Below are 14,209 nucleotides of genomic sequence, written 5' to 3' on the forward strand. Positions count from 1 at the left end.
TTTAGCCCCTTCCAGTAAATATCTCCACTCCTTCAGCACCAACTTCACTGCCAAGAGTTCTTGTTCACCTATAGCATAGTTCCTTTCGGCAGGAGAGAACTTCTTGGAGAAAAACCCACAGGGATGAACTCGGTTGTCTTCATATCACTGGGATACTCTTGGAAATATCTCTAGTTTAATGCTTCCTGTACCTTTATGGTGTTATCTTCATTTTCACCTTTGCAGATATCCAGCAGAATTTGACAAGACGTCATCTCATAAAGTGCGCCACTCAGAAGATATGCAGTTTGCATTCTCCTTTTTCTACTATCTAATGAGTGCCATCCAACCACTAAACATCTCCCAGATTTTCCATGAAGTGGACACTGATGGGTCAGGAGTACTCTCTGACAGAGAGATCCGAACGTTGGCTACCAGAATACACCAGTTACCTCTAAGTTTACAGGTGCTTGTTATGCCTTTAACTGTCAATAAGATGAAACAAGGGCACTACTATAAGTTTTGTAAATCTGCTCCAAAAGACCAGCGTTTGCTATAAATGGTCATGTATGTTAGTACGTGACCATAGTATAGTGAAAAGAAAACAACATGCACCATTTACATCTAAAGACCTGGTTTACAAAAGTTACTTAGATAATATCCTAACAAACATAATAGTCCTTTAGCTGGCGATATAAGTCTATTTTGTATGATTCTGAGCCATCTTGCTTCTAAGCAGTAAGAGAGCAACTGGAGCCAGAACTTACTTTACATACACATTTCATCAAATATCCTCCTTTTAAGGTAAATATATATAATTTTTTGGGATGTAGTCCAAACGTCGATGATGACGATGTTGACATTAATAATTTCAACACCACAATGTCGACATTTATTTTAAATAACTTTGGGGGGGATTCATTTAGCTGCTATAAGCTGTTTTTTTGCAAAAAAAAAGTCTTATTGTGCAGTTTTCGCAGGCGGGAATTATGATGCGCATTTTGTGCAAATTAGGTTTCCCCATTTCCTGAGCAGGTGAAAAGTTGGGGAAAAAAATCCATATTTCAAGGTAAAAATGTCAGAACTTGGTTCAGAATCACTGTGACACAGTCATTAATGACTAATTAGGAAAAAGTAATTTTTTAATTAGCTTAATTTAGCCAATAACTCATTTTTGGGGTAAAAAAGTGTTGGAAAATGGTTTAATTGATGTGGGACAGGCATATGGGCGTGCTATATGAGTGGGACAGGCATATGGGGGTGCTATATGAGTGGGACAGGCATATGGGGGTGCTATATGAGTGGGACAGTTATATGGGGGTGCTGTATGAGTGGGACAGTTATATGGGGGTGCTGTATGAGTGGGACAGGCATATGGGGGTGCTGTATGAGCGGGACAGGTATATAGGGGTGCTGTATGAGCGAGACAGGCATATGGGGGTGCTATATGAGCGGTACAGGCATACGGGGGTGCTATATGAGTGGGACAGGCATACGGGGGTGCTATATGAGTGGGACAGGCATACGGGGGTGCTATATGAGTGGGACAGGCATACGGGGGTGCTATATGAGTGGGACCGGCATACGGGGGTGCTATATGAGTGGGACAGGCATATGGGGGTGCTATATGAGTGGGACAGGCATATGGGAGTGCTATATAAGTGGGACAGGCATATGGGAGTGATATATGAGTGGGATAGGCATATGGGGGTGCTATATGAGTGGGACAGGTATATGAAGGTGCTATATGAGTGAGACAGGTATATAGGGGTGCTGTATGAGTGGGACAGGCATATGAAGGTGCTATATGAGTGGGACAGGCATATGGGGGTGCTATATGAGTGGGGCAGGCATATGGGGGTGCTATATGAGTGGGGCAGGCATATGGGGGTGCTATATGAGTGGGACAGGCATATGGGGGTGCTATATGAGTGGGGCAGGCATATAGGGGTGCCATATAAGTGGGACAAATGTTTTTAAGACTGCAGGTGGGTGTTAGAAATGTATTTTGAAGGTTTTCTTTAAAGTGTCTTTAAATGACAGAAATGTATATTTGTAGACATTTTTATGCACCACCAACTTATTTAGCAAAAAAGCACTTGCTTTCTATCAGTATTTGACTGTTTTAGAAATATGCATAAAATAGCAATTTGCACAATTTACTAACCCCAAATATTTTTATTAGGGCCAGTAATACACTTCTATATAGTTCTCCTATATCACTTTACCTTTTTTTGTGGTACAGACAAATTTCCCCATTTTCACCTATACTTATTGCAGTTAAAACCTGGAAAAACGTTTTCGTGAAAGCCGCATCGCGACTTTTGGAATTGAATTGCGTGGAAAACCGAAGCGCGTATAGACTAGGGGTGAGCGGGTTCGGATTTCTGAAATCCGAACCCCCCCGAGCCCCCCCGATCCGAGTCCGATCCGAGTCAGGCTCGACTTTTCCCGCCTGACTCGGATCTGACATCGAGGCAAAACGTCATCATCCCGCCTTCCGAGTCTCGCGGGTTTTGGATCCTATATAAGGTACCCGCGTCGGCGCCATTTTCTCACTCGGCTGTGGACAGTGAAGAGGGAGGGTGGGAGTTAGTGCTGTGTAGTGTAGTGTAGTGTAGTGCTGCTGTTGTCCACTACTTCAAAGTCCATAGGGGCTGGCTGGACTGTGTTGTGCAGTCAGTTCTCCATAGGGGCTGTGTCCACTCCAAAGTCCTGTGCAGTGTCCCAGTCCTAAAGGGGTGCTGTAGTGTTGTCCAGGGGGTGCTCTGTCCATCAGGGGTGCTCCCCCCAAGTGCTAAAAAAATAATATATTTTCTGTGTTTGTGAATTGTGTGCGCAGTAGCCGCACGTGCATCAACAAAGTAGTGCCAAGCGTGCGCCTGTGTCATAAGTAAAGGGCCGGCTGGCTTGACCGTTAAGGGTGCTGTAACCCCCGAAAGTACACTCCAGTCCAAACCAAAAAAAAAATTATTTTCTGTGTTTGTGAATTGTGTGCGCAGTAGCCGCACGTGCATCAACAAAGTAGTGCCAAGCGTGCGCCTGTGTCATAAGTAAAGGGCCGGCTGGCTTGACCGTTAAGGGTGCTGTAACCCCCGAAAGTACACTCCAGTCCAAACCAAAAAAAAAATTATTTTCTGTGTTTGTGAATTGTGTGCGCAGTAGCCGCACGTGCATCAACAAAGTAGTGCCAAGCGTGCGCCTGTGTCATAAGTAAAGGGCCGGCTGGCTTGACCGTTAAGGGTGCTGTAACCCCCGAAAGTACACTCCAGTCCAAACCTAAAAAAAAATTATTTTCTGTGTTTGTGAATTGTGTGCGCAGTAGCCGCACGTGCATCAACAAAGTAGTGCCAAGCGTGCGCCTGTGTCATAAGTAAAGGGCCGGCTGGCTTGACCGTTAAAGGGTGCTGTAACCCCCGAAAGTACACTCCAGTCCAAACCAAAAAAAAATTATTTTCTGTGTTTGTGAATTGTGTGCGCAGTAGCCGCACGTGCATCAACAAAGTAGTGCCAAGCGTGCGCCTGTGTCATAAGTAAAGGGCCGGCTGGCTTGACCGTTAAGGGTGCTGTAACCCCCGAAAGTACACTCCAGTCCAAACCTAAAAAAAAATTATTTTCTGTGTTTGTGAATTGTGTGCGCAGTAGCCGCACGTGCATCAACAAAGTAGTGCCAAGAGTGCCCCTGTGTCATAAGTAAAGGGCCGGCTGGCTTGACCGTTAAAGGGTGCTGTAACCCCCGAAAGTACACTCCAGTCCAAACCAAAAAAAAATTATTTTCTGTGTTTGTGAATTGTGTGCGCAGTAGCCGCACGTGCATCAACAAAGTAGTGCCAAGCGTGCGCCTGTGTCATAAGTAAAGGGCCGGCTGGCTTGACCGTTAAAGGGTGCTGTAACCCCTGAAAGTACACTCCAGTCCAAACCAAAAAAAAATTATTTTCTGTGTTTGTGAATTGTGTGCGCAGTAGCCGCACGTGCATCAACAAAGTAGTGTCAAGCGTTCGCCTGTGTCATAAGTAAAGGGCCGGCTGGCTTGACCGTTAAGGGTGCTGTAACCCCCGAAAGTACACTCCAGTCCAAACCAAAAAAAAAATTATTTTCTGTGTTTGTGAATTGTGTGCGCAGTAGCCGCACGTGCATCAACAAAGTAGTGCCAAGCGTGCGCCTGTGTCATAAGTAAAGGGCCGGCTGGCTTGACCGTTAAGGGTGCTGTAACCCCCGAAAGTACACTCCAGTCCAAACCAAAAAAAAAATTATTTTCTGTGTTTGTGAATTGTGTGCGCAGTAGCCGCACGTGCATCAACAAAGTAGTGCCAAGCGTGCGCCTGTGTCATAAGTAAAGGGCCGGCTGGCTTGACCGTTAAGGGTGCTGTAACCCCCGAAAGTACACTCCAGTCCAAACCTAAAAAAAAATTATTTTCTGTGTTTGTGAATTGTGTGCGCAGTAGCCGCACGTGCATCAACAAAGTAGTGCCAAGCGTGCGCCTGTGTCATAAGTAAAGGGCCGGCTGGCTTAACCGTTAAGGGTGCTGTAACCCCCGAAAGTACACTCCAGTCCAAACCTAAAAAAAAATTATTTTCTGTGTTTGTGAATTGTGTGCGCAGTAGCCGCACGTGCATCAACAAAGTAGTGCCAAGCGTGCGCCTGTGTCATAAGTAAAGGGCCGGCTGGCTTGACCGTTAAGGGTGCTGTAACCCCCGAAAGTACACTCCAGTCCAAACCAAAAAAAAAATTATTTTCTGTGTTTGTGAATTGTGTGCGCAGTAGCCGCACGTGCATCAACAAAGTAGTGCCAAGCGTGCGCCTGTGTCATAAGTAAAGGGCCGGCTGGCTTGACCGTTAAGGGTGCTGTAACCCCCGAAAGTACACTCCAGTCCAAACCAAAAAAAAAATTATTTTCTGTGTTTGTGAATTGTGTGCGCAGTAGCCGCACGTGCATCAACAAAGTAGTGCCAAGCGTGCGCCTGTGTCATAAGTAAAGGGCCGGCTGGCTTGACCGTTAAGGGTGCTGTAACCCCCGAAAGTACACTCCAGTCCAAACCAAAAAAAAATTATTTTCTGTGTTTGTGAATTGTGTGCGCAGTAGCCGCACGTGCATCAACAAAGTAGTGCCAAGCGTGCGCCTGTGTCATAAGTAAAGGGCCGGCTGGCTTGACCGTTAAGGGTGCTGTAACCCCCGAAAGTACACTCCAGTCCAAACCAAAAAAAAATTATTTTCTGTGTTTGTGAATTGTGTGCGCAGTAGCCGCACGTGCATCAACAAAGTAGTGCCAAGCGTGCGCCTGTGTCATAAGTAAAGGGCCGGCTGGCTTGACCGTTAAAGGGTGCTGTAAACCCCAAAGTACACTCCAGTCCAAACCAAAAAAAAATTATTTTCTGTGTTTGTGAATTGTGTGCGCAGTAGCCGCACGTGCATCAACAAAGTAGTGCCAAGAGTGCGCCTGTGTCATAAGTAAAGGGCCGGCTGGCTTGACCGTTAAAGGGTGCTGTAACCCACAAAGTACACTCCAGTCCGAACCAAAAAAAAATTTATTTTCTGTGTTTAGCCGCACGTATATATCAAATCGATATAACATAAATGGAGGACCAAACTTTCTCCGATAAAAATAAAATAGAGAAAGATCAAGAACCACTTCCTCCTAGTGCTGAAGCTGCTGCCACTAGTCATGACATAGACGATAACATGCCATCAACGTCGTCTGCCAAGGCCGATGCCCAATGTCATAGTAGAGGGCACATACAATCCCAAATGGCAAAGTTCAGGAAAATGACCTTGAAAAAGACATTTAAATCAGCTGAAGAGAAACGTAAACTTGCCAATATGCCATTTACGACACGGAGTGGCAAGGAACGGCTAAGGTCGATCCCTAGTATGTTCATGACTAGTGGTTCAGCTTCACATGACGATGGAAGCACTCCTCCCACTAAAAAAATCAAAAGAGTTAAGCTGGCAAAAGCACAGCGAAGAACTGTGCTTTCTAAGAAGATATCACAAATCCCCAAAGAGAGTCCAAGTGTGGTGGTGGTTGCGATGCCTGACCTTCCCAGCACTGGACGGGAAGAGGTGGCTCTTTCCACCATTTGCACGCCCCCTGCAAGTGCTGAAAGGAGCACCCACAGTCCACTTGCTGATATGCAAATTGAAGATGTCACTGTTGAAGTACAACAGGATGAGGATACTGGTGTAGCTGGCGCTGAGGAGGAAGTTGGCGAGGAGGATTCTGATGGTGATGTGGTTTGTTTAAATCAGGCTCCGGGGGAGACAGTTGTTGTCCGTGGGATGAAAAAGCCCATCACGGTCATGCCTGGGCAGAAGACCAAACATTCCACCTCTTTGGTCTGGCAATATTTCTATCCAAATCCGGACAACAACTGTCTTGCCATATGTACCATATGTAAAGGTGAAATAAGTAGGGGTAGGGACGTCAACCACCTAGGAACATCCTCCCTTATACGGCACCTGCAGCGCGTTCATAAAAAGTTACTGTCAAGTTCAGAAACTTTGGCTCAGACCGTAAGCAGTCCAGGGACACCTAAATCCCGTTGTCCTGTTGTATCCAAGCGCCTGCAAACCACACCGTCAACTCCCTCCTCGTCAATTTCCTCCTTAGTCAGGATCGGAAGTAGTCCTGCAGGCCATATCACTGGCATGACTGACTCTCCTATCCGGGATTCCTCCGGAGGATCCTGCATTGCTACGCCTACTGCTGCCGCTGCTGCTGTTGCTGCTGCTGCTGGGAGTCGTTCATCATCCCAGAGAGGAAGTAGGAACACCACTACTTTTACTAAACAATTGACCCTCCAACAGTCCTTAGCGAGGAGGATGAAGTACGACAGCAGTCATCCTGAAGCAAAACGTATAACTGAGGCCTTGACTGCTATGTTGGTGTTAGACGTGCGTCCGGTATCCGCCATTAGTGCAGTGGGATTTAGACAATTGATGGAGGTAGTGTGTCCCCGGTTCCAAATCCCGTCTAGATTCCACTTCACTAGGCAGGCGATACCGAGACTGTACAGAAACGTCAGAAAAAGTGTCCTCAGTGTCCTGAAAAATGCCGTTGTACACAATGTCCACTTAACCACGGACATGTGGACAAGTGGAACAGGGCAGACTAAGGACTATATGACTGTGACAGCCCACTGGGTAGATGTATCACCTTACGCAGCAACAGCAGCAGCGTCACCAGTAGCAGCATCTCAGAAACGCCAGCTCGTTACAAGGCAGGCTACGCTGTGTATCACCGGTTTCAGTAAGAGGCACACCGCCGACAACCTCTTAGAGAAACTGAGGGAAATCATCGCCCAGTGGCTTACCCCACTTAGACTCTCCTGGGGATTTGTGATATCTGACAACGCCACCAATATTGTGCGGGCATTACATCTGGGCAAATTCCAGCACGTCCCATGTTTTGCTCACACAATAAACTTGGTGGTGCAGAATTTTCTGAAAAGCGACAGGGGCGTGCAGGAGACGCTTTGGGTGGCCCGAAAAATTTCTGGCCACTTTCGCCATTCAGCGACTACGTGCCGAAGACTGGAGCGCCAGCAAACACTCTTGAACCTGCCCCGCCATCACCTGAAGCAAGAGGTTGTGACGCGGTGGAACTCAACCCTCTATATGCTTCAGAGGATGGAGGAGCAGCAAAAGGCCATACAAGCCTATACATCCACCTATGACATAGGCAAAGGAGGGGGTATGCACCTGACTCAAGCGCAGTGGAGAATGATTTCCGTGTTGTGCAAGGTTCTTCAGCCCTTCGAACTTGCCACACGTGAAGTCAGTTCAGACACTGCCAGCTTGAGTCAGGTCATTCCCCTCATCAGGCTTTTGCAGAAGCAGCTGGAGAAAGTGAAGGAGGAGCTAAGACGGAGCGATTCCGCTCGGCATGTGGGACTTGTGGATGAAGCCCTTCATTCGCTTTGCCAGGATTCCAGGGTGGTCAATCTGTTGAAATCAGACCACTACATTTTGGCCACCGTGCTCGATCCTAGGTTTAAAGCCTATGTGGTGTCTCTCTTTCCGGCCGACACAAGCCTGCAGAGGTGCAAAGACCTGCTGGTGAACACACTGTCAGCTGAAGCAGAACGTGACACGTCAACGGCTCCTTCTTCATTTTCTCCCGCAACTGGGGCTGCCAGGAAAAAACGTAGGTATCCTAAGCAACCCGCTGGCGGTGATGCAGGGCAGGCAGGACCAAGTTTGGACATCTGGTCCGGACTGAAGGACCTGGCAACAATTTCTGACATGTCTACTGTCACTGCATATGATACTGTCACCATTGACAGAATGGTGGAGGATTACATCGGTGACAGCATCCAAGTAGGCATGTCAGACAGTCCATACCTGTACTGGCAGGAAAAAGAGGCAATTTGGAGGCCCCTGTACAAACTGGCTCTATTTTACCTGAGTTGCCCCCCCTCCAGTGTGTACTCCGAAAGAGTGTTTAGTGCAGCCGGGAACCTTGTCAGCGAAAGGCGTAGGAGGTTGCTTCCACAGAATGTGGAGAAGATGATGTTCATCAAAATGAATTATCAGCTCTTCCAGGGAGACCAGCCTCCAGAAGGTACAGAGGGACCTGTGGTGGTGGATTCAAGTGGGGACGAGTTAATACTTTGTGAGGATGAGGATGTACACACTGAAGAGGGTGAGGAATCGGTGGATGAGGAGGATGAGGATGACATCTTGCCTCCGTAGAGCCAGTTTGTGCAGGGACACATTAATTGCCAGCTTGTTTTGTGGGGGCCCAAACGAACCAATCATTTCAGCCACAGTTGTGTGGCAGACCCTGGCGCTGAAATGATTGATTTGTTAAAGTGTGCATGTCCTGTTTATACAACATAAGGGTGGGTGGGAGGGCCCAAGGACAATTCCATCTTGCACCTCTTTTTTTCTTTGCATTATGTACAGTTTGGGGCCTAGTTTTTCTAACTGCCATCCTGCCTGCCACTGCAGTGTCACTCCTAGATGGGTCACGTGTTTGTGCCGCCCACTCGTGTCGCTTAGCATAGTCATCCAGCTACCTCGGTGCAACCTTTTGGACATAAAAACACTATTGTGAGGTGTGAGGTGTTCAGAATAGACTGGAAATGAGTGGAAATTAAGGTTATTGAGGTTAATAATAGCATAGGAGCAGAAAAACCTACAAATTCTGTGATTTTAGCTGTTTTTATGCTTTTTTTCAAAAAAATACAGATCCAAAACACAAAACCCAGAACCCAAAACACGGAAGGGTGGTTTTGGCAAAACCAATCCAGATCCAAAACACGAAGAAAGATCCAGATCCAAAACCAAAACACAAAACACGAAAAGTGGCCGGTGCACACCCCTAGTATATAGACGCGATAAGCGAAACTTTTGAACACTTAATGCAATGCACTGAACACTTAATGCAACAACTTTTCGCACACTATCGCTGCTAATTGAATACCCTCCTACATATGTTAAAATGTCAGCTAGAAGAACCTCATACCAAACATCAAGTAGTAGGTGTAAGGGGCTGTTTTGCATCCTCAGGACCTAGGTGCATTGCATTATTTTAGTCTATCATGAAATGCTCTTTATATCAGCGTATTCTATGAAAAATGTGAGGCTTTCTGTCCAACTAAAGCTTAGCTAAATTGGAACGGGACAGTGATCAGTCTACTATTGAATGACTGGAAAATAAAAGAATTGATGTTCTTGAGTAGAAAGTCCAAGTCAAAACCGTAGCCCCTTTGATATGCTTTGGTAGTGAACATTGAGAGCTGTTTATAAACAAATAAAAACATCAGTGATCTAAAACAGTAATGTAAGGTGGAGTGGACCATTATTCCTCATATACAATTGATAGACACGTACAGAAAATTATTACTTCAAATTGTTGCTAAAGGTAGTTGCTACTGAACGATGGGATATACGTACTCATTCACACCTGGTTTCTTCATGACAGCTTGGCTTCTGTTGGATAAAGACATACTTTTAAACTCTGTGGTTATGTGCACGTGATTACATTTATTACATTTTAAGGTTTGGTTAGGAATAGATTTATGTTTTTTCCCCGCATGTCATCAGTCAGACAGCTCTCTTAATGTCCCTCCAGCACCCAGCCTCCCCTCCAGAGACTCAGGGCTGGACTACACTACAGAACTTTAGTTGTAGAATTATTTGATGTATATTACATGAGCTAGACATGTGACATTTGGTTACTTTTGTAGCTGGTCCCACAGTATGTTATTGGTTGCCTGTCACTTGTCTTATATAAGCAGAGCCGGATTATAGGCAGGGCAGCAGGGGCGGTCGTCCTGGGGCCCCCACAAACAGAGGGCTGCCACAACTAGTACAAAAAAGGAGCACAACATTTAGCTGTGTGCTCTCCAGTCCTCCTCGTCGGCTGCTCAGTTGCTACACCAGCCGCTGAGGAGGACCGGAGTTGTAATATAGCGGTACAGCTACTAGGAAGCTCCACCAAGGTAATTCACTGTACCGCAGTGGTCCTGACTGAGAGAGCAGCAGTCAAAGTCTCGCGAGTTGATGACGTCAAATCTCGCGAGACTTTGACTGCTCACACAGGACCAGAGCCGGTGCTGTAACACTGCAGTCACTCTGTGCAGAGCAGAGGTGACTTATAGCTGAATCAGAGACGTTCAAGACCCGTGGTCTGGTTGTAATAAGCTGAGCTACAGACAGCTGACAAGCATGTAGCCAACACATTTCTATACATATAATAGCACACATTACATTACAGGTCAAATTATTAGCATTAATAAACTGTATGTCCCCAGTCCAATCTAGGTTATACACATTATAATATATATATATATATATATATATATATATATATATAATATATACATACACATACACATTTTATATATATATATATATATATATATATATATATATGTATATGTGTGTGTGTGTGTATACTGTGTGTGTGTATATATATATATATATATATATATATATATATATATATATATATAGTGGATTTCCACCTAACTGAAGATTATATTGGGGTACTGTGTGATCTTTTTATTGTTTTTAGTCAGGTTTAGAAATATTTGGAAATCACTTGTAACATTTTTATATTTGATAATGTCACTGATAGGGGCCACCACCAGTTTATTGCCCAGAGGCCCCCACAGACCTTAATCCGGTCCTGTATATAAGCAAACACAGGGCCTAATTCAGCAGTGCACTGCTGAATGCAGATTCCAAATGATCAGGAATCTGCGCAGGCGCCAGACTCATTCTGCACATTTGTAGAACGGATCTGTGAGCCAGCGTGTAAACTGGCAGTAGACTGTCAGTAATTGACATACTGCTGCCGTTTGGGGGCAGGGAGGGGGTGACGACGGCCTATGTTACCCGAAACTGAGCCGTGTCACCACCATTGGAGGGGAGGGAAGAGGCCAGAATCCCCGTTGGCTGATGGAGATTTCCTGGCCTCTTCCTCTCAACTGCGACGGCCGTCTGCGTGACCTCATGGGTCACCTTAGCCGGCTGATGGTCCGCAGAGTATCTGATGCTGCGTTGGACACCACAGCTCGGATACATAATGCAGCAGGAGGCGTGATGCCTCGTGCTGCATTAGCATTACAGCACATATTGAATAGCTAAGTTGCTTGCGAGCATCTTAGCTATTACGTCTGAAGCTGAATCGGGCCCACAGTCTTTGTACTGAAAACCACTAGTGTAGCCCTTGCCTATGTGCTTCAGAGACTAATTCCAGCTGGGATATGTCAAATACAGAGACAAACAGCTGAGGACAGCTGGATCTGTTGTGAACATTAATGTCCCCAGTTATATATGCATTATATTGTCAAGTTACATTTCTGAAAACATCTGTATAAGTTCACTGTTTTGTCCTCATAGGATCTGACTGGCTTAGAACATATGCTCATTAACTGCTCCAAATCACTCCAATTAAACAGCACTGAAGATTCCATTGCAACAACAACACAAGAGTCTTATTATGATCCAAATTTGGTAAATATATATTTGGTTTTGTTTATTTATTTATTTTTAAACCTTTGTGTTTTGATTCTGTGGCATTACACTTAGAAAATGTTGCCATTAGTAATTTATGTAAATCTCCACTTTTTTAAACATCCCAACATCTTTATACATCTCACAACCACAGACATCATTGAATTGTGAAGTGAAGAGCAGGGGGGAGCCCTATTTAAAGGGCAATATGCAAAATCACTATGGAATCTCCCAAACCTTTCGTCTTTAAATTGTCTCTTGGTAGATCTCCCACATTCTACTAGTATAATCCTTATGAGGTTTACAATATTTAAGTAATTCAAGGCACATTTTGCATGTCTGTACTACTAGCCATACTTGAAATGTGTTGCTTGTTTTGCAGCCTCCTGTAACCAAACAGCTGGCAATTAATTGTAAACCGGTAACTGATCTGATACATAAAGCATACAAGGACAAGAATAAATACAGGTAATGTTACCCTATATCAGGGCCGCAACTAGCGGGGGCTAGAGGTGCACGTGTACCGGGTGCCGGATTGCAGGGGCTGAAAAAAGCTTAACTCGAGGTGGCTTAGGGACTGCAGATTCAGAAAACGGCCATCCAAAAAGGGCCACAGCCAAAGAGGAGACAAATGCTAGAGGTCCTTACTGGCCCTCTAGTGTCTGTCTCCTCCTTGGCGGCGGACATTTTTGGATGGCCGTTTTCAGCAGATTCCATGCGGACTAGCCGTCCGCATGGACTCTGCTGAAAACGGCCATCCAAAAATGGCCACCGCCTAGGAGGAGACAGATGCTAGAGGTCCTGCTGGACCTCTAGTGTCTGTTAGGCCAGCGCAATGCACACAGTGTTCCTGGCACCGGGAACGCTGGCGCTGCCAGGAGAAGATGCTGAAAGCTGCATCTTCTCCTGTGAAATCCCTTGGCAATGAGCATGAAACCCCATGGCAACGAGCATAAACCACATGGCAACGAGCATAAACCCCATGGCAACGAGCATGGAAATGGTAATGAGCATAAAACCCCTGACAACGAGCAGGTAATTTTAAAGTAATTAGAAGCCTTACTGTGGGGTATAAAATGGTGTCAGGCAAATATGTAAGTGGCACTTTGGTAATAGGCATTACAGTGTGTGGCATAATGTGTAATGGGCATTATTGTGTGTGGAATAATGTAAGTCACTATACCAGGGACGTCTGAGTAGTGCACTGCCTTATGGAGGAGCAAGGACAAACTCCAGGTACAGGAAGGGAGGGGTCGCAAAATTGCTGCCTTGCACCGGGTGACAGATATCCTAGTTTCGGCCCTGCATATATGTGTTGTGTTTGAGCCAATGCTAAACAAAAGGGAGTTTAGAAGGAAGTCAGAATTATTGTATATAATGTATATAACATAATTAATGGTAGCTGAGGCTCAGCATATGATTGAGATATAGTTACATTCCATGGTTTAAGAACATTCTGTCTTTTTTTTTTCTTTTGTCAAGATTTTAAATAATGGGAGAAGAGGACATTGCATTCAAAATGATTCGTACCAATGTGTCCCATGTTGTTGGCCAGTTAGATGATATCAGGAAGAACCCCAGGTACAGTAGGAATACTTTCTGTCCTCCGGTGGAAGGTTTCTAAAATGTATATGTCTTTCTCATATAGCTGCAGCCATACATTGGCTTACTGGTGAAAATGTATTTACACTTTTCATTATGCACCTTTTGTTTGTACTTTTCTGTGTTTTGTCATTTTTCCTTTATTTGTTATACATAAAGCCAGATACCTGCAGAGGAGAGCCTTAAAAGTTATCTGAGCTTTTCACCAGCTTTCCATAAATAATAATGTGCATATAATCTAATCAAGGGTTTTAACTCTTCTAGGAAATTCATCTGCCTGAACGATAATATTAATCACAATCACAAGGATGCACAAACTGTAAAAGGCATCCTACGCGACTTCTACGAGTCAATGTTTCCAATACCTTCTCAGTTTGAGTTGCCACGAGAATATCGTAACCGGTTTCTACACATGCACGAACTGCAGGAATGGTAATCTGCTTTTATTTCTCTGATAATGATAGGAGTGCAAGGAGCTGCTCAAAGTAATGAGTGGGGTGTTTGCTAGAATGATTTTGTTTTGCTATGGGCTGTATACCTAAACTCCTATCAGTAACCGAGAATCTCAATTTATTTTTCTTTCATTATTCATGTTGTTGAAAAACATCAAAAACACTGTATGATCTGAGCAAATGTCCTGTAGTTTTCCCTTAAGCAGTGGT

The 14,209-nt window shown here is 45.0% G+C and overlaps 2 protein-coding genes across 2 annotated transcripts; one reads left to right on the plus strand and one right to left on the minus strand.

The window, feature by feature from the left end:
- Positions 1 to 274: 274 nt before the first annotated feature.
- Positions 275 to 13,526, plus strand: LOC148538304 (N-acetylglucosamine-1-phosphotransferase subunits alpha/beta-like). Its single transcript, XM_088453590.1, has 4 exons — positions 275 to 445; positions 11,832 to 11,945; positions 12,328 to 12,413; positions 13,428 to 13,526. The coding sequence occupies exons 1-4, from the start codon at positions 281 to 283 to the stop codon at positions 13,432 to 13,434; spliced, it is 372 nt and encodes a 123-aa protein (XP_088309716.1). The 5' UTR covers positions 275 to 280; the 3' UTR covers positions 13,435 to 13,526.
- Positions 1,044 to 1,936, minus strand: LOC148538305 (uncharacterized). Its single transcript, XM_088455382.1, has 2 exons — positions 1,228 to 1,936; positions 1,044 to 1,099 (listed from the first exon to the last, which is right to left on the minus strand). Exons 1-2 carry the CDS (start codon positions 1,934 to 1,936, stop codon positions 1,044 to 1,046), a joined length of 765 nt encoding a protein of 254 aa, XP_088311508.1.
- Positions 13,527 to 14,209: the final 683 nt, after the last annotated feature.

The sequence above is a fragment of the Taudactylus pleione genome, unplaced genomic scaffold (assembly GCF_031769625.1).
Source record: "Taudactylus pleione unplaced genomic scaffold, aTauple2 ptg000040l, whole genome shotgun sequence".
Lineage (NCBI taxonomy): Eukaryota > Metazoa > Chordata > Amphibia > Anura > Myobatrachidae > Taudactylus > Taudactylus pleione.